Source organism: Anabrus simplex, chromosome 2 (genome assembly GCF_040414725.1).
Source record: "Anabrus simplex isolate iqAnaSimp1 chromosome 2, ASM4041472v1, whole genome shotgun sequence".
Taxonomy (NCBI): Eukaryota; Metazoa; Arthropoda; class Insecta; order Orthoptera; family Tettigoniidae; genus Anabrus; species Anabrus simplex.
In genome coordinates, this window is record NC_090266.1 from 857,919,022 (window position 1) to 857,939,843 (window position 20,822).

General features: G+C 38.0%; 1 protein-coding gene across 1 annotated transcript in view; it reads right to left on the reverse strand.

The window, feature by feature from the left end:
- The window catches only part of Vps13D (vacuolar protein sorting 13D), an 866,734-nt gene that overhangs the window by 40,616 nt on the left and 805,296 nt on the right, over positions 1-20,822 (reverse strand). Inside the window, 4 exon segments of the mRNA XM_068226303.1 lie at positions 10,933-11,073; positions 14,002-14,114; positions 15,930-16,129; positions 17,911-18,085. Coding sequence (XP_068082404.1) covers positions 10,933-11,073; positions 14,002-14,114; positions 15,930-16,129; positions 17,911-18,085 — 629 coding nt within the window.

The window sequence follows — 20,822 nt, forward strand, 5'->3', positions numbered from 1 at the left end:
TATTATGGGAACCAAAAACTATGTACTTCTATTGATCGGAAAATCGGCAAAGCCTCGCCCGTTTCTCGGGTGTCAATTACCGGGCACGTATGAAAGCAAGCCCAGAACTTGGCTGCGTGGTATTGACGAAAAGTTTCAACATGAAGGGAGGAAAGTTTAACCGCAACAAACAGAAGAGACTAACGGATTTTTTCCAAACGTGTTAACGGAGCTATGTTTCTCATTTCACTACTGTATATGCTGTATCCTGTCTTCTAAAAAGTAACTATAATAAGTGTTATAATTAAAGTGATGCCGTAAAATAGAGTTTCTTTGTATATTTTAAGTACCGGTACTGTTAAACATAATGTATTCAGTAAAAGCCCGTAGATACATATGATTCAATTATGTGCTATACATGCTCAAAAACGGTATTCTCTATATCTCGAAATTTCGATAACTCGAAATAAAATTTATCTCCTGAGGTTATTCACATAATAGTTTCTTATATTAGACTGTAAAGTGAATGGAAATTTAATTTTATATGTATCGCTGAACACTTGGAGATAACGCTTGATATGTTTTTTGGCCATAATGTGAAGGGAAAATACCAGAAACTGTCACCAACACAACTCCCTGAAATACATTCAACTCATTAAAATTATGAAGTAAGACTTAAAAAAATGCAGTGAAATACGCAAAACTAGCACATACAAAATAGATTGGTATGTCTCATACATTATTTTTTTGCTATTTGCTTTACGTTGCACCGACACCGATAAGTTAGGTCTTATAGCGACGATGAAACAGGAAAGGCCTAGGAATGGGAAGGAAGCGGCCGTGGCCTTAAGTCATGTACAGCCCCAGCATTTGCCTGGTGTGAAAATGGGAAACCATCTTCAGGGCTGCTGACAGTGGGGTTCGAACCCACTATCTCCTGGATGCGAGCTCACAGCTGCGCGCCCCTAACCGCATGGCCAACTCGCCCGGTCATACATTATTAACATACGACTTTGACATGGGGCAAAGCACAGAACCACTAGAAAAACCACGTGGCATACAATTCCAACAAAATTACACACAGAAACGATGTTAATACGCGCGAACCACACAATAAGAAACTCATTCTTTCGTCCCAATTAACTGAGTCGCTAGCGCTCGCTAAACCTCTCTTGCTTGTAGGACGACTGCCATCCCGAATCCCCAGCCGTAAAGCACACATGCTGCTGTAGCGGGCAGGAAACACGATACACTCGCAAAATAAAGCATCAAATAAAAACGCTTGAAAATGAGGTTGGGTAAATTACACAAGCATGTAGGAATTTATCGTTTATCCTAGGGGAAGAGTGTTGACTGTAAAGGAGGTTATATTGGTCAAAAATAGGAAGAATTAAAAATAAATCAGAAAATTGGAAGAAGAGTTAAGAAACAGAAAGTTTCCGGGTAAATCGGAAGCATTGGCAGGTATGCTCTATGCATCCTTGAATATCATTCACATCCACTCAGCCACTTTGTCCCATTCCAGTTTGATATATTCTGAGGTAATTCTATCTGCTCCAGGCATCTTATACAACTTCAGTTTTTGGATAGCTACTTTCTTAATTAATAATAATCTCTTAATGTTATTTGTTTTACGTCTCTCTAATGCTGAGGCACCAGAAATTTGTCTTGCAGGAGTTCTTTACATACCAGCAAAGTAACTGACAGGATGCTAGCGTATCGCCTACAAATATCACCAGACTGAGCCAGGATCAAACCCGCTAACTTGGGCTCAGCACAGCAATAGCTTTTTTAACCTCATCCAAAGTAACTGCAACTGCTTCCTCTTCTCTTTTTGTTTCTTCTCAAGGGTCACCTATTTATTGTGAAATATTCCTTCATGTAATCATACTCTCAATGTGTCTTCCTTCTCAGTCAAAATTCTCTCAATTTTGTTAATAATGTTTCTAATTTTCTTCCAAATGTTTCCTTCAGAGCCTTTACAGTCTGCCACTATTTCCCAGTATTTTCATTGAAATTCTCTTTTATAATTCCCTCCCAAAATCCTCAAGCCTCTGCCTTACCTTGTTTCACAACTGTTTTATATATATTTTTTTGTCTATGTATTCCTTCCAATATTCATCTTCTTAACTAAGTTAATAATTTTTCCATGAAACCTTCTTTCGTTGAACTTTTTGTTTTACTACCTCATTCCACTATTCAGTTCTCTTTTGCTTATCCCCAACTCGTAAGTGTTCCATATAGTGCTTAGCTTTCCTTAAAGGAGTGGCCTTCAGGATCATCCTACCTTATTTCCAATTTGTCACAATCACAATTTATGAATTTTTCTTGCAACTTGCCTCTCAAATTACTTTAGTTATTCTTTCTCCATTCCAATTTACTGTTGCCTCTGTTCAAATATATCCATATCCCCTGTCTATGTCATTCTCTACAGAAATATTTTAGCTGCCCAAGATCACCACCTAGCTTCATCAAAAGATTCTTGCAGATTTACAGATTAGTGATATTTCTGAAGTTGAACAGGTGAAATACTGACAGCATATTCTCAAGTTCTATATTAATGCTTGATCACTAGTCATCAGAAGTTTAGGAAAATGCTTATTTTATTTCATTGTATATATATGTACAGGCTGGTAGTAGATGTGTTTTAATTATGACAAATAAAGTCTTCTGGTAAAGTTTTATCTTGCTTACTTTTCTCTTTTTGCCATTTTGTGCCTTTTTGTTTTTATATGTACATTTTTTGCCTTTGTTAAAAAATATTTGAGTAGTCTCTTAACAATATCGATAAATTTCTGAGTTTGAAATTAGGAATTGGCAATTTTTCTTGTCTGTAGTATTTGGTACACCCTGTTGCAATGCACCTTGTTTAGATTTCTCTACTTGACATTAATCCTTGTACCTGCTGACCAGTGTGAACACCTCAATTTCACAGTCTTGGATTATATTTTTCTGGGTGTAGTTGTGTGTTGAAAAATTCTGAAATTTAAAACATCTAAAGCTTCTTTATATCGTTAATGAGTATAAGAACTTCCTAGTTCCACTACTGGTGGAAGTACAGTAGAAGTCTGTTATAGCAAGAATTCATAACAGCGAAAAATGTACTCACCATTATGGACTGTCGTTATATCCGATTATTGTAAAAGTCGGGAAGAAACCCATACACATTAAAATCGGCACGAAACAGCAATCATTTTCTTCAAAACTTGCGTTTTCGCGTATAATATCCACACTACTGTTTACTCGTTTGTTATTTTTCGAAATCTGATACTACTTGAAAGTAGAAAATTCTAAATTCCTTACATCTGATACTACTTGAAAGTGACGTTTAATTTCATTCTGAAAAATTGTAGTGTCACTCCAGAGGCCTCTGTGGCAAATGTTCCAGTTTTCTTCTTCAAACAGCATCACCGGACCGAACCATATACTGTACGTAACATGCAAACTTATTTCAAACACACAAAGAGAAATGAGAACGTCCTCGCTATAAATTTACATGGGAACAGCCTTTCCGAAATGTAACTAGACACAAGAAAATATGAACTATCCTCAGAAATCAGTGGTGTACTCTGCCATATCTCAAGGTGTATCACATTTTTACTTAATTTCAGTACATAACATTAAAATTAAGCAATCGTTTACTTCAGCCTTTATTTCTAATGAGTTAACAACTGCTATCGGGCATGTTAGTAACGCATTTCTTACGAAAATGTGTTATCCTATTCATATTCCCTGTCTATGTCATGCTCTACAGAAATATTTTAGCTGCCCAAGATCACCACCAAGCTTCATCAAAAGATTCTTGCAGATTCACAGATTAGTGATATTTCTAAAAGTTCTCTGTACCTTCAGTGGGAATTACTGACAGCATATTCTCGAGTTCTATATTAATGCTTGATCACTAGTCATCAGAAGTTTAGGAAAACGCTTATTTTATTTCATTGTATATATATGTACAGGCTGGTAGTAGATGTATTTGAATTATGACAAATAAAGCCTTCTGGTGAAGTTTTATCTTGCTAACTTTATCCTTTTTTGCCATTTTGTGCCTTTTTGTTTTTATATGTACATTTCTTGCCTTTGTTAAAAAATATTTGAGTAGTCTGTTAACAATATGAATAAATTTCTGAGTTTGAAATTAGGAATTGGCAATTTTTCTTGTATCTGCAGTATTTGGTACACCCTGCTGCAATGCACCTTGTTTAGATTTCTCTACTTGACATTAATCCTTGTACCTGCTGACCAGTGTGAACACCTCAATTTCACAGTCTTGGATTATATTTTTCTGGGTGTAGTTGTGTGTTGAAAAATTCTGAAATTTAAAACATCTAAATCATCTTTATATCGTTAATGAGTATAAGAACTTCCTAGTTCCACTACTGGTGGAAGTACAGTAGAAGTCTGTTATAGCGAGAATTCATAACAGCAAAAAATTTACTCACTATTATGGACTGTCGTTATATCCGATTATTGTAAAAGTCGGGAAGAAACCCATACACATTAAAATCGGCACGAAACAGCAATCATTTTCTTCAAAACTTGCGTTTTCGCGGATAATATACACACTACTGCTTACTTGTTTGTTATTTTTCGAAATCCGATACTACTTGAAAGTGACGTTTAATTTCATTCTGAAAAATTCTAGTCACTCCAGAGGCCTCTGTGGCAAACGTTCCAGTTTTCTTCTTCAAACAGCATCACCTAACCGAACCGTATGTATCATGAAAACTTATTTCAAACACACGAAGAGAAATGAGAACGTCCTTGCTACAAATTTACATGGGAACAGCCTTTCCGAAATGTAACTAGACACGAGAAAATATAAACTATCCTCAGAAATCAGTGGTGTACTCTGCCATATCTTACTTAATTTCAGTACATAACATTAAAATTAAAGGAATCGTTTACTTCAGCCTTTATTTCTAATGAGTTTATTTCTAATGAGTTAACAACTGCTATCGGCCATGTTAGTTACGCATTTATTACGAAAACATGTAATCCTATTTCATTTTGAATTTTCTTTTAGAGAACAGCAGTTGACGGATATTACTAATCAACTCCTATATCGCCTTCGAATGTCAACGAGAGAGCTCGCAAGGGTACATAGCGAGAAAACAATATGGTACCAAAGATGATCGATCATATTTTGTGGCAATTGTTTCAGTATTATATGTATCATGAAAAAATATTCCAAGTGCCAGTAGAGAAATTATAACATTCTTGCTATAAATTTAAATGGGAATAGCCTCTCTGAAATTTAACCAAACGTGAGAAAATACAAACTAACCTCTGAAATCACTAATGTGCTCTGCCATATCTTGAGGTAAATTGCATGCTTATTTAATTTCAGTGTAGAGTATTAAATGCAATCGTTTACTTAGTCTTTATTTCTAACGAGTTTAAAACTGCTATCCACCGCGTTATGTATTTGTTTTGAAAACTTGTTCTCTTTCGTTTCTAATTTTCTTTATGGAACAGCAGTTGACGGGTATTACTAATTGGTTCCAAAATCACCTTTGAATGTCGACGAGAGAGTTCGCGATTGCACATAGCGAGAAAACGATACCGAAGGTCGCATTTTGTGGCAAATGCTTCAGTTTTCTTATTCAAACAGAGTCACCTAACTTAACCGCGTTTGTACCATGAAAACATATCAAGCGCCAGTAGATATATGGCGCTATAAACTCTTGCTATAAATTTAGATGGGAATAGCCTTACTGAAATTTAACCAGAAGCTAGAAAATAAAATCTAACCTCAGAAATCAGTGATGTGCTCTGCCATATCTTGAGATGCATCGCATTCTTACTTAATGTCAGTGTAGAGTATTAAAATTAAGCAATCGTTTATTTAACGTTTATTTCTAACGAGTTAACAACTGCTATCGACTATGTTATTACCATCTTTGTTACGAAAACATGTTCTCTTTCATTTCTAATTTTCTTTACGGAACAGCAGTTGATGGGTATTACTAATCGACTCCAACATCGCCTTCAAACATCGATGAGAGAGCTCGCAAGTACACATAGCGAGAAAACGGTACCGTACCGAAGATGATCGATCGCATTTTGTGGGAAGCGTTTCAGATTTCTTATTCAAACAACAGCATCACCTAACCTAACTTAACCGTACTATATGTATCATGAAAACATATTTCAAGCGCCAGTAGAGAAATGATAACTTTCTCGCTATAAATTTACATGGTAACAGCCTTTCCAAAATTTAACCAGATGCGAGAAAATATAAAACTAACCAGGGAAATCGATGATGCACTCTGCCATACCTTGAGGTGTATCCCATTCTTACTTAATTACAGTATTTAGCATTAAACTTTAGTGATCGTTTACTTCAGCATTTATTGTTTAAGACTTAACAACTGCTGTAGTATGTTATTTACCCATTTATTACGAAAACATGTTCTCCTTTTTTGTTTCCATTTTTCTTTATGGAACAGCAATCGATGAGTATTACTAACCGACTCAGACATCGCCTTCGAATGTTGATGACAGAGCTTGTTTTAGTGGACATAGCGAGGAAACGATACCGAAGATGATCGATCACATGTAATATAATCGCTGGGTACATTAATATCGGTAACGAAAGATCGCGCACGCTCAATCACCCGTAATAATAAATGCGTCAGTGATAGGGCTCTCTCTGTAACCGAAGGATAATATAGTTTAATATAGGAATTTTGAAGGGGCAAAAAACAACTGTTGTTATAACGGGGTTCTTGTTATATGCCGTACTCGTTGTAGCGGACTTCTACTGTATTATAATGTGCCAGTATTGCACATGGTCAGTTTCTAAACAAGCATAATTTTGTTTTTAATTAGTTAATTACTGTACTGTTGGATAGAAAAGAGGCCTCCAGGATACTCAGGCCCTTTTATCCTAAAACATTTCTTTATTATTATTATTATTATTATTATTATTATTATTATTATTTTTTATTTACAATTTGCTTTATATCGCACTGATGGCGATGGAATAGGAGTGGAAAAGAAGTGGCCGTGGCCTTAATTAAGGTACGGACTCAGCATTTGCCTGGTGTGAAAATGGGAAACCATGGAAAACCACCTTCAAGGCCGCCATCAGTGGGGTTTGAACCCACTATCTCCCAAATGCAAGATCACAGCTGTGCAACCCTAACTGCACAGCCACTTTCTTAATCATTTCTTTATCATCCATAGGGTTTAATATATAATGCTTCCGATTTTGTTGTTATTGTAACTTCAGCAGTGTCACAGGAGTGAAAAATAATGTTGACTAGTATGATGAAATCAGCACTGTAGCTCCTTTTCATAAAAGGAAAGAGGCAGTCCAAGAAATAAAAAGTGTATGTAATACTGTCAACACACTATGAAATGTGGGAAAGAGCTTGAAATAGGCCTGTCATTTCCTTTGTAAAATCTTTAAGCATCAAAGATTGAGTAATTTATACACTAAGTTATTTTTAATAATATTAAATAATCTAGCCAACAGGCGAGTTGGCCGAGCAGTTAGGGGCACGCGGCTGTGAGCTTCCATCCAGGAGATAGTGGGTTCAAATCACAATGTCGGCAGCCCTGAAGATTGTTTTTCATGGTTTCCCATTTTCACACCAGGCAAATGCTGGGGCTGGGCTGTACCTTCATTAAGGCCACGGCTGCTTCCTTCCAACTCCTAGGCCTTTCCTATCCCATTGTCGCCATAAGACCTATCTGTGTCAGTGCGACGTAAAGCCAGTAGCAAAAAAAAAAAGTTGATATGCAACTATATTATTTTCTATATCTATCAATTCTTTCCATTTCCCCCTGTTGATCAAGTATGCGGGGGGGATCAAATATAAACAGGATTTTATTTTTTATTTAAATTCATTTATTGAAAAACACAAGGCGATTACAATTTATTTTTCCGCAAAGTTTCCTGCTTTGGAAATGCAATTGTCCAAGCATATGGGCAGCTTTTTGATGCCCTCATCATAAAAAAGAACAGGGTCATATCACCAGCCAGTTGCGCACAAAGTCTTCCACTCTCTCATCATCTTTAAGTTGTTGCCCTCCTATAGCTTCCTTAAGCGGCCTGAACAAACGGAAATCGCAGGGCGATAAGTCAAGGTTTTAAGGAGGATGATCAAATGTACTCCAGTACATTTCCTGTAGCTTGGAGACAGTTTCGGTCAAAAGGCGAGGGACCCATCTGGAATGCACTTTATCGAACTGTAGACTTTTGTGATGATTGATTGACAGCTCCCACAACTGATTCCGACTTGTTCTGCAATTTCTGATACTCTCGCCCGTCGACTGTTGTCAATAATGTCTTTAACTGCACAAATGTTTTCGTCTGTAATGCTGGTCCAAGGATGGCGATCATTTTGCTGATTTTCCAAATGTTCTTGTCCTTCCCTGAACTTTTCATGCCAGGCAAACACACTCGTTCTTGACAATGTTTGATCACCGAACTGTGCAGTCAATCTCTGGCAAATTTCCGCCACTGTAACTCCTTCACGAGCAAGAAATTTTATAATTATGCATTGCGCAGTGGAGGGGTGCACCTGTTGCTCCGATATCGTGAGCGTTACTGACAAAACGGTGGAAAATATCTAACAGCACGCTCTTCCCACTCCTAACACTCCCGCCTAAGCATAGCAGAAGCCTGGGGCCAGTCCTACCAACGGTTGATGTTCAGGAACAAAAATCCAGTTTATATTTGATCGACCTTCGTAGTAGTCAATCACAGTCTTTGTTCTAGAGATTCTCCCCAACCATATCTAATTACCTTTCTGGGCTGTTCTTCCTGAACCATGTGTTCCCAATTTTGAGATCATTTCCAAATGGACCTACCAGATGTTCTAGGACTCTCCTTTCTTTCCCAATTTGCGCATTCAGGTCCCCCATCACTAACACACCATTTCTGTGACAGAGACTGATCCACATCCTGCAGGAAATCCTCTAATTCCTCTTCCTGATTACCTACCCAAGGTCAATAAACTTTTCTCCAGTCCTCCTATTGCTTCTAAATTTTGGTTGTAATATTATTCTGTCATTTGCATCAGTAACACTTTCCACCACATTTTGTACATCCTCAATTATTAATTCCATCTCCAGTTTTGGCCTTATGTCCTCCACTCCAATATAGCCTAAATGCTTCCTTTACATTTCTTTCTCCACATCCTTTCCATTTTATCTAACTGAGATCAGAATGTCAAGCTGTTTATTACTCATATATTCAACAAGTTTTTCCACCTTCCCACTCATAGTCACAATGTTCACAGTGCCCATTTTCAAATTGTTTTCCATTTTTTCAACCACACATTCTTCCAGTCGCCCACTTATCTTAGTACTCCTGGAATTCCAGGTACTACGTGTTGCTTCTGGGGGAAGATGTAGTCTTTACCCTGATCTACAGTGATGTTTAAATCAGTGTCAAAAACAATGGACATTCTTTCTGGTCCTTCCTGTCAATCAGGAAGTAGTCAATAATTACTTCATTTGGCACAAACACACAATATCATCAGTGTTGGGCTCAAATAGACTTAAGAGCTGCTCTGCCTGTGTGCAATGACATAGCCTGGTTACAGTCAAGGGTCAGGCAAAAGGAACAGGTTTTCTCGCTCTCTGATGTATACAATTAATTTTTAAATGTAAATATGTTGATGGCTTACTTCCTTCCTATTCTGGATTGAAATACATTTGTTTGACTCTAGGACAGAGATTAATTTCCCTTTGTACAGTGGCAGTAGATCAAAAGTGAAAAAAAAATGTACTTAAGTCTATCTGGCCTCAACACAACGAATTTTTATTAGCACAAACACGGAAACTGTCCAATTCTTGTTCAGAATTACTCACTCTGTCATGCTGTGGACACCCTATGTGACAGCAACAGGTGTGCAACGAAGTTCTGATATTCAATTGATCATCCTACCAAGTTTCATTGCAATCAATGCCTTCAATAGTTCCATTTAAAACTGCAGTAATGAATCATTATTTTTTTAAATTATGTAAGGATATTACATTACAACAGAATGACCCATTAAGTTGATGATGTCTCAGTTGATCATCCTGACAAGTTTTATTTCTATCACTCTGGTTCAACCCAAACAGTGCAACGTAAAGCAGCTAGCGAAAAGAAAAAGAAAAAAAAAAAAAAGAAAAAAACCCAAACAGTTTCCTTGACTTGTAAATTAATTTGATAATGACGACAATGATATGATGATGAGTGTTGTTTAAAGTGGCCTAACATCTGGGTCATTGGATATTTAAATTAATCTATCTAGCAAGAAATTTTAACTTGAACAAGTTGTACAGAATTTGGACAGCTGTGCATCTAAAAGGAAAAACACAAACTATTTCTGAGGGCATTCTGATTACAGCCATAACTAATCAACAGAGGTTGTATGTAAGTATTATAGCATACCATGTCAGGCACTGTGCAGGCTAACTGAGTCATTTGTTGGCTTACCTTGATAATATGACTGATCTAAGCTGATTTAGACAATCTGTTCACTGATCTTGATATTTAAACTTTCATTATGAATACCCTCCTGTAAATGTTACCCTTGTTGGTATAAATAATCACTTCCATTACTTTCAAGTCCTCCACATTCAACATGTGAATAAGATACCCGAATTCCATCAATTTTCTTGATCTGTGCAGAAGCAGCCATTCTGGAAGATCATACAACTGAAGAAGTTCAAAATGCTCTACTTCTTTCAATTTGGCATCTCCTAACAGATACTCAATTTTAAGACTTTTCCTTATCAACATCAGTATTTTTTTCTGAATACCATAGTCCCTACATTCCTAAAGCATCAATATGCAAAATTAAAAGTATAAAGAAAACAGAGAAAGATTGTTTTCGTAAAGATGAGGGTTCCTCTCTCTGGATTGGAATTTTTGCAAGCTGGTGTATCTTGCAAATAGCACCAGGACCTTTAAAGGTGAATAAATTAATTTATTACAAATAAACTTACAACTCTGTATACTCGTGTTCATTGATGTTGTAAAGTAACTCCTGCCCTTTACTCTGCTTCTTATCATATGGTGGTAATAAGCCGTTCATACCAGGCACACATCGCGGAGATCGAAACCTGCGCCGGGTAATTCGATTTGATCTAAAACACACAAAATATTTTATAATTATGATAATTGAATAATACAAAATATATATACAGTGGAAGTCCATTATAGTGAGAATACATAATGCAAAAAAATTACTAGCTATAGCGGATTGCCATTATATCATACTTTTCATAAATCGGAAAAGATACAACAACAACAACAAAAAAAATCGGTATGAAACAGCAATCATTTTGTTCAAAACTTACATTTTCGCACATGATATCCACATTATGGCTTACTTGTTACTTATTTTTAAAATTTGAATACTACGTAAATGCGCATGTTCCATTTCATTCTTAAAAATTGTAATAGTATCAATCCACATGGTTCTATGGCAAATGTTTTGGTTTCTGGACTAAAACAGCATCACCTAACCTAACTTAACAACATACACATCATGAAAACAGATTTCAAGCCCCAGCAGTGTAATGATAACATTTTTGCTATAAATTTGCATGAGAATAGCATTTCTGAAATTTAACCAGATGCGAGAATGTATAAAGGAACCTCTGCAATTAATGCTTTTATGGTTTTTGGAGCCTCTAGACAATTGGCTTTACGTCGCATCGACACAGATAGGTCTTATGGCGACAGTGGGGTTCGAACCAACTATCTCCCAAATTTTGGATACTGTAATACCAATATAAATGGTTCGTTATTGGACATCATAAATTTTCCAGCTAACTCATTCCTGGTTGCCAGCATTTTGCCCCCATGTGCTAAGTTGGGCTCATCAGTTGGTACCTAGCTCACCCACCAAAACGCATGGCTAGTGCAAACCGTGGAGGCCACTGCGCAAGCTACTTGGAGCCACCGGCAGTGCCAATGCACTATGAGAGACTTTGTCTTATTACCAAAAATTGATGCCTGCTTGGCTATCAGATGATATAGATATTAATTCCCATAGGGAACCTGAAATATTTGTCCCGAATGAGTAAATTTATAATACCAATATAAATGGTCTGTTATTGGACATCATAAATTTTCCAGCTAACTCATTCCTGGTTGCCAGCGTTTCGCCCCTGTGTGCTAAGTTGGGCTCATCAGTTGGTAATAAGACAAAGTCTCTCATAGTGCATTGGCACTGCTGGTGGCTCCAAGTAGCCTACGCAGTGGCCTCCACAGTATGCACTAGCCATGCGTCTTGGTGGGTGTGCTAGGTACCAACTGATGAGCCCAACTTAGCACATGGGGGCGAAACGCTGGCAACCAGGAATGAGTTAGGTGGAAAATTTATGATGTCCAATAATGGACCATTTATATTGGTATTATAAATTTACTCATTTGGAACAAATAATGCATCTATATCTTCTTGATACTGGCCGCACTTAAGCGACTGCAGCTATCAAGCTCAGTTCGGAGCCTTTGCAATTAGCAATGCTCACTGCCATATCTTGAGAAGTATCATAATCTTACTTAATTTCACTATCTAGCATTAAATTTAAGTGATGAGGTAGCCTTTATTTCTAACGAGTAAACAATTGCTACTGGACATGTTATTTAAGCATCTATTATGAAAATATGTTCTCCTTTTCATTTCAAATATTGTTTACTGATACCAATATAATGGGTCCGTTATTAGACATTATAAATTTTCAGGCTAACTCATTCCTGTTGCCAGCGTTTCATCCCAATGTGCTAATTTGTGCTCATCAGTTTGTAAATAGCACACCTACCAAGACGCATGGCTAGTGCATACCGTGGATGATGATGATGATGATGATGATGATGCTACTACTACTACTACTACTACTAAACGTTTTTATTCCTCCCCTGAAGGGGGAGGCAGGCCTCTTAGATGGTAATGCTATCTCTCAGGCCAAGAGATTTGTTACGGTGAAGGAGATGCACAGAGAAGGTGAGGCGGTTGATCGCCGTGGCCTATACTAGGAACTGTCCCGGCATTCGCCTTAGTACAGGAGGATGAAAAACCACGGAAAATCATTCTCAGGAGAGCCGACGGTTGGAGCCAGCCGTGAGGTCCAGCCCTATCCCATCTCCCGAATGCAGAGGCATAGAACTGCGGTAGAGCCGTGGCCACCCCTCCTCTGCTTGGTTGGCCGGTTGGAGTACAGAGCTGTTGGACCACGGACCAGCCATGGCCACGAGACCTACTCTGTATCCACGGACCTCGTGGTGACCACTTAGTAGGCTATTTGAAGCTACCGGCAGTGCCAATGCACTATGGGAGACTATGTCTCTTTCGCAAAAGTTGAAGCTTACCAGGCTATCGGATGATATGGATATCGATTCCCTTAGGGAACCGGAATTATTTGTCCCAAATGAGTACATTTATAATACCTATATAATGGGTCCGTTATTGGACATTATAAATGTTCAGGCTATCTCATTCCTGTTGAGAACATTTTGCCCCAGTGTGCTAATGTGGGCTCATCAGTTATTAAAATAGCACACCTACCAAGATGCATGGCTAGTGCATGCTGTGGAGGCCACTGCGTAGGCTATTTGAAGCTACTGGCAGTGCCAAAGCACTATAAGAGACTTCATCTATTTTGCAAAAGTTGAAGCTGTCAGATGATACAGATTCCCTGAGGGAACCTGAATTATCTGTCCCAAATGAGTACATTTATAATACCAATATAGCCTTTGAATTTCAACAAAACAGTTTGCTAGTGTGCATAGGGAGAAATAGACTCCGAAGGTGATTGATCGCATTCAGTAGAATTGCTGGAGTGTATAAATATCAATAATGGTAAAAATGACTCAGGCTATAAATCACTCATAATAATGGATGAAGCAGTGAAAGTATTCTTGTTGTAACCAAAGGATAATACACATTTTAATCACAGCATTTTCAAAGGTCATAAATGATGTCATTACAACGGGGTTCTTGCAATATTTCATACTCGCTATAGCAGACTTCTACTGTATGTATGTATGTATGTATGTATTTCCCTTACGTTCGACTAGAGTCACGCACAGCACTTGCGGCTTCAGATGCCAGGTCAAGAACTCCAACCACGGGTTTAGTGACAGTTCCCACAAGACCTTTACCAAGGCCAGAAATAAAACCCTGAAACACAAAAGCATTTTAATTAAACCATATCAGTTACATTAAATGGTAAATTTGTTTTAGCTGACATGTATCAGCCTCATGTACTTGCGCAAATGGTGACTGACCAGTAACCTGCGTTGAATGGTAAATAAACTTTGACAAATAAAATGTCCTTTGTGAAGCGATCACTTGATGTACTAACATTCTTCTTGATTCCATGGTTTTATGTTTGTGACTCAATGTTTGATGAAGCCAAACAGAGAATAGGGATGTTAGTGGCCTGACTATCATCCTCTTAACATTGCAATATTATTGTTAATTTACTTTATACAGGGTGGTGCACAAATAGTTGACACATTTAATTTTAGAATAACAACTTTATTTTTCACAGAACATTAATGATATTGTAGACACAGGTAGCTTGGGCCATGAAAATACAGTTTACTGTATCACATGTTCAATGTGGCCTCCACTACGGTGGACAACCACTTCGAGACGAGTTCGCATGTTTCTGACGACTTTGCGGTACAGGTCTTCAAGAATTTCACTGCAGAGCTGCACAATCCGAGCACGCATTTCCATACGGCTTTGAGGAGTTGAAATGAAGAGTTTTTCTTTCAAATAACCCAACAAAAAGAAATCACAAGGATTTAAATCTGAGCTTAAATGAGGCTAGAAGAATCCGCCATTATTGTTGTACTGTGGTTAATGATGAGACATTACACAATCACGAAATACTCCAATCAAAAATTCAAGAACATCATTAGCTGTGTGAGGTGTTGCACCATCTTGCATAAACCACTGCGTATGAAGAGGGAGTTCTGTAGCGAGAAGTTGAGGCATGAATTCATTCTCCAGCATGTCCTTGTATCGTTGCCTGACTGAAGAAAAATGGTCCAATTAACCCATGACTTGACAGAGCTACCCACACACTCACTTTTTCCCCATACGTGGTTTTTGCATGAAGAATGTCTGGTTTTTCTGTAGCCCAAAACCACACATTTTGCTTATAAACTGCCCCGTTGAGGTGAAAATAGACTTCATCAGAGAGCCAAGTGTTAAACAGTACTTCATCTTTATCTTGAGCCCATATGGCGTACTGCAATCTCTTCTGCCTGTGAAGATCTGTTAGCTTGTGTAGTACAGTCATATTGTACGGGTACAATTGAAGGTTACTGTGTAACATTCTTTGAACTGAATGGCGCGATATTCCACTTTCTCTTGAAGCCCCCCATGTTGACTTGTGTGGGCTGCGCTGCATGGCGACCCTCACCGCAGTGATGTTTTCAGGAGACCGAACTGCTGGTGCACGTGGTCGCATTTCTTCCTTCACACTACCTTGTTCTTCAAAGTTTAGTATAAGCTAAGGATGGCGTTCATTGCTGGAGCCCACCTAGTCTGAAATATAGCTTGAAATTTCCTTTGTGTCATTGTAACACTTTTTGATTCGCAATAGAAGAATACTCTTTTGGCGCGTTGTTGAATGGAGAGTCGGCTGTCGTCGGCCATGGCACAAAGCTCGCTGGAATGCAGGCATTCAGAACCAAAGCAGCAGTGTCACCTCTACAGTTATTTTCATGAAACAGGGAAAGTGTGCGCAAAATTTGAGCAACATGGTACATAAGTTGCATTTTATATTTGCTTTTCAAATGTGTCAACTATTCGTGCGCCACCCTGTACAATGAAATCATTAGCATACTTTTGCCAAAAAGATGATACTTGTCTCTTTCTGTAGTGGACTCTCCAAATGTGAGATGGAGAAAGTAATTAGAAATTTCACTCAAACACTGTAGATAAAGTACTGAAATGATAAATAGTAAAACATAAGCCAACCTGCATCCCTTCATTGGTTGCTCCTTCATAGGTTTGCCGGAATACACTTGTTACACCTCCCAATAGACCAAAGCCAAGGCCCTTCAGTCCTGCCACAAGATGATCACCACTGCTACTAGTATGAACAGCTCTGATTCGCTGGCGGGTTTCTTCATGTTGATCATCCATAATCACCCTTCCCAGTCCATCTGACAGTGATTCTGGAAAGGGGAAAGAGAATCTTAATAATTTTCATGAAGAAGAAAACCTACTAATTTGGACTGAGTTCATGCCAATCATTTTCAATATTGTCAAAATATTAAGGAATTTTTAACAATTGAATCAACATATTTTGGTATCAGTGCTCAGTAGTAGGTTTCAGAAGAACTACAGTACATTTAAGGCTTCCATTATCATGAAAACAGCGATGCATTAATTTAATGTAACTATTGTTAACATGGTGTAGCCCTTATGAGGCACACCCTCCAAAGTGGATGGGCAGCATCTGCAGTGTACGAGGAACTTCATGTGACTGTGGTGGAGGATGGTGGTGTGTGTAGTGTGCGAATTGCAGGAATGTTGGGAACAGCATGGGAAATCACCGTTATGATTAAAATCCCTCGACCCTGTCAGGAAGCACACCTGGGGCCCCAAGGACTAAAGGACAAGACGCTGACCATTCAGTCATGGAGCTAGACAACATGGATTAAGAAAGAACAGAAATGTTTATTTCAAAATAGCCTTATTGTTATATCTTGATGGAACATTCATTCTCCACAATTCCAACAATGACAGGAAAAACAAACATCACACAGACCATATTTTAAATGACCATTTACACAAGCATGATTCTTTTTTGATGACCCAAAGTTCAATGTAAAAATGTTATATCTTCAGTTTCATACCAAGTCTTCTGTAATTTCAATAATAGTTGGAAAAAATGAGAGTTCTTGGTCAGGGAAGTTACAAGACACCATGGGTCATCCCATTTCTCCTACAACCGGATGCTGTCACTTTAATCTATAAACTGCTTCTGATTACCACAACTAACTTAGTAGCTGAACAGAATACCATGAAACAGAGCATATGCTAAATGAGGAATAATATTTACTATGCAAAAAAATTCCATTGTTCAACATGGAACAGTTCATGATTGGACAAATATTCCCTCCTTTTCTGTTTTGCTTTACAAATAGTTATTGCCTGATACTGATTAAAGGTTTTCTTCACTTAGGAACATACTGAGATGATATCAAATCCATCCTACTATTAGTCCTACAAAAATACAATTTGAAATTCAAAGTAATATAACAACATACTCTAACACATACAAGATTGAGCAAACTTGCATTTGGAGAGGAAGGTTGGAGAGTCAGTATCAGTTCCCAGAACATGTACATTTGTTAACTACACACAATGGTGGGAGGACACAGGTAATGGGAATGAGAGAATATGCACAAACTATTTCAATATGGTACCTGAGAGTCTGTAAGCAAATCACACTCAGTGTTTAAAAAAAAAAAGCTATACAACCTACTTTTCTTGAGATGAAGAAGTATGGCAAAATTTGTAGGAAGATAAAAGTGACAGACCTGTCTTTGAGGATACTGAGAATGAACCAACAGATTCCAAGTCGAATTTGGAATGTGTATCAGCTATTTCTTCGCATCAAATATGAGAAAGTGAAAGTGATGACGAGCCTGCCATACAGCAACCTAGCGTAACAACGTGGTCTAAGTTCACCTCTCTAATGTCACTGATCATAGGAGAGAAGAAATATTCAATGACAGTAAACACTAAATTGAATATGATTGAGTGAAAAAATATGTTTTGTTAGTGTAGAGGTGAATAGTAGATTGTTTTTCCCTTTTGGGGATACTGTATTAGGCTATGGAGAACTTCACTTAATCAAAAATACAGTAGATAAACCATGTGCACATAAATATCCCATATTTATTTTAGCCCTTAAAGGGTATGAACTGAACCCTTCACTGGTACAAACCTGTGACTTTAGCAGCTGAATTGGACAGTCCATGGGTGACATTCTTGAAGAGAGCAGCCACATTTCCCTCAAATATCAGCCCAGACATTCCCTCGGACACATCATTGACAAGCCCCAGAGGGTTACCCAAAAAGTCCACTGAACCTAAGATAATAGCTGCTTGCCATTTCAGTTCCTGTGGGATGAAAAAACTGAAATTAACTGTAGTAAAAGGAAGAAACACAGTTGCAGTAAAAATACAAGTATTAATCTCAGGTACAAAGGGCAAAATAACGAAATGCAAGAATTTTCCCGTATAACCATTCATTTTGCAGTTGAGATCATTAGCGCAAGTGCTGCAGCAAGGAGCTTGAGTCTGGATAGAAAATGGTTACAGAATGATGATCTTTTATATAAGCTATAACTGTATCCCTGCTTTATTACAACATTTTCCTGCCTGAGCTGACAACTCAGTTAAAGCGCAAGCACTATCTATTGGTTAATTACTATGGTCTATATCCCATTCAAAATAGGATTTGTGCTAATGATATGCCTCCATCTGTTTCTGTCTTTGTAAACTTTTTATTCTCATTCTTCAATGTACATTTTTTTTGTTAGATCATCTTTAATTTGGTCCAACCACCTCCTTCCAGGATATCTGACAGGCTATTTACCAGGTGCCATCCTCTCTAAGTACTTCCTGGGAGGCTGAGTCTGCTGCATTTGTTTTACAGGGTCAAAACATTTCAGCCGTGCAGCTCTCAGTCTTTTCTCCAATGTCAAGTTCACCTACATGTCTGTCCCTTCTCGTCTTCTGCACAGCAGATCTAAGAAACTTCATTTCACTTGCATGTAACTTAATGATGTCTCATGTATTTAACCGTAGAACTGGAAACTGTCGAATATTCGACACTTTGGTACCTGCTATAAACAATAAAATTGCTATATATTCGGGGCGTCGACCTAAGGAGATCTTTTGCCCCTACTTTGTACCATATGTTATGAACCTGCGTGTCTTTGGAAATGGCGGAAGTGTATAAAGTGTTGAATGTGAGGAAAGGAACATTAAGGACGGCACAAACACCCAGTCCCCAGGCCAGGGATATTAATCATTTACAATTCAAAACCCCTGACCCGGCCGGGAATCAAACCCGGGGCCGCCGGGTGACAGGCAGTCGTGTTGCCGCTACTATAGGTCCCTGCTATAGCAGCACTGTTGAATATTAGACATGTTCGTATTTCATCTCAAAAATTTCTCAATTCTTTAACAGTTGTCATGACTGTCTTCTTTTTTGTAGTTCTCGATGTCCACAGCAGCCATGAGTTCAGTTTTATTCATAGTTACAACATCTTTGGGCACAATTTCACGGAAATAACTCAGTGCAGTTTTACGACCATCTGTTTCAGTGCCTTTGCTGTAGTGTTCGTAAACAAACGTTCACGGCCTCTGCTTTGCTATAATGTTTCATAGTTTTCCACTCGGTGCAAGTTATTTGATGATGATGATGATGATGATGATGATGATGATGCTGCTTCTTGTTTAAAGGGGCCTAACATCTAGGTCATTGGCCCCTAATGGTACGAAATGAGACAAAATGTAATGCTACTGGCTTTACGTCGCACCAACACAGATAGGTTATATGGTGACGATGGGACAGGAAAGGGCTAGGACTGGGATTGAAGCGGCCGTGGCCTTAATTAACGTACGGCCCCAGCATTTGCCTGGCGTGAAAATGGGAAATCAAGCAAAACCATCTTCAGGCCTGCCGACAGTGGAGTTTGAACCCACTATCTCCTGAATACTGGATACTGGCCGCACTTAAGCGACTGCAGCTATCGAGCTCGGTCACAAAATGTAATGCCAATTTAAAAGTCCAAAATCATCCACTGACCAAAATTCAAAACGTAATGATGAAGAATGAATTGATGAATATAAATTGAAAACAATCAATGGATCCGATCTGCAATGCCCCACATTCTCAGAAACTATCGTGAAACAATAGTATTACAAACCAAGGGTCTGCTTCTAAAGCACAATCCTGAATTGATGATGCTTGTTGTCAAAAGGGGTCCAAAATTCACGTCATCGGTCCCTCATGCTGGTACTTATAACTAGTAAAGTGGAACCATGGTATTTGTTATGTTGCGGTACCAATCAATATATAATAATATATATTATTATTTGACTGATTATATACATGTTTAGTACAGTGTGTCTAAATATGGCATCTTCATTACAGAAAATTAGTGATGAAGTATGGCAAAATTTGTAGGAAGATAAAAGTGATAAACCTGTTTTTGAAGATATTAAGAATGAACCAACAAATTCCAAGTGAGATTTGGAATGTGTGTCGGCTATTTCTCCGCATTAAATATCAGAAAGTGAAAGTAATGACGAGCCTGCATTACAACAACCTATTGTAACAACGTGGTCTAAGGTCACGCCTCCTGAGCAAGGCTTGCCAATACTTTTCCCCTAATATTTTCAAGAATATACCTCTCAGGGTGATGACAATTTTCCTGGTGCATTACAGGTGTATTATTAACAATCCGTATCTCTCAGTTTGTTTGCAATATGTTTCAGTTTTGTGTACATATGATGTAATTTTTATTATTATGTTGAATTTAGGAATGAAGCTTTTTGAACAATTTTTCTAGTCAAAAAATTTATACAGTTTTGAGTCAACAAGACAATCCTCAGAGTATTGGCTTTGCGTAGATATATAAAACTTTGTAGATTTATTTCATACCTCCTGGATATATTGTATTTTATTTAGACAAATAAAAGCTGCCAAATATGGCTGCTATTACTAGATTTAACATTACCAGTTCTAGGGTTAATACACAACCCTCCAAGCTGTATGTCGGATGACTGGTAGAGGGAATGATCTGAACAATGTCTGTTTTGCTTTTAAAGGAACTGCCTTGTCCCA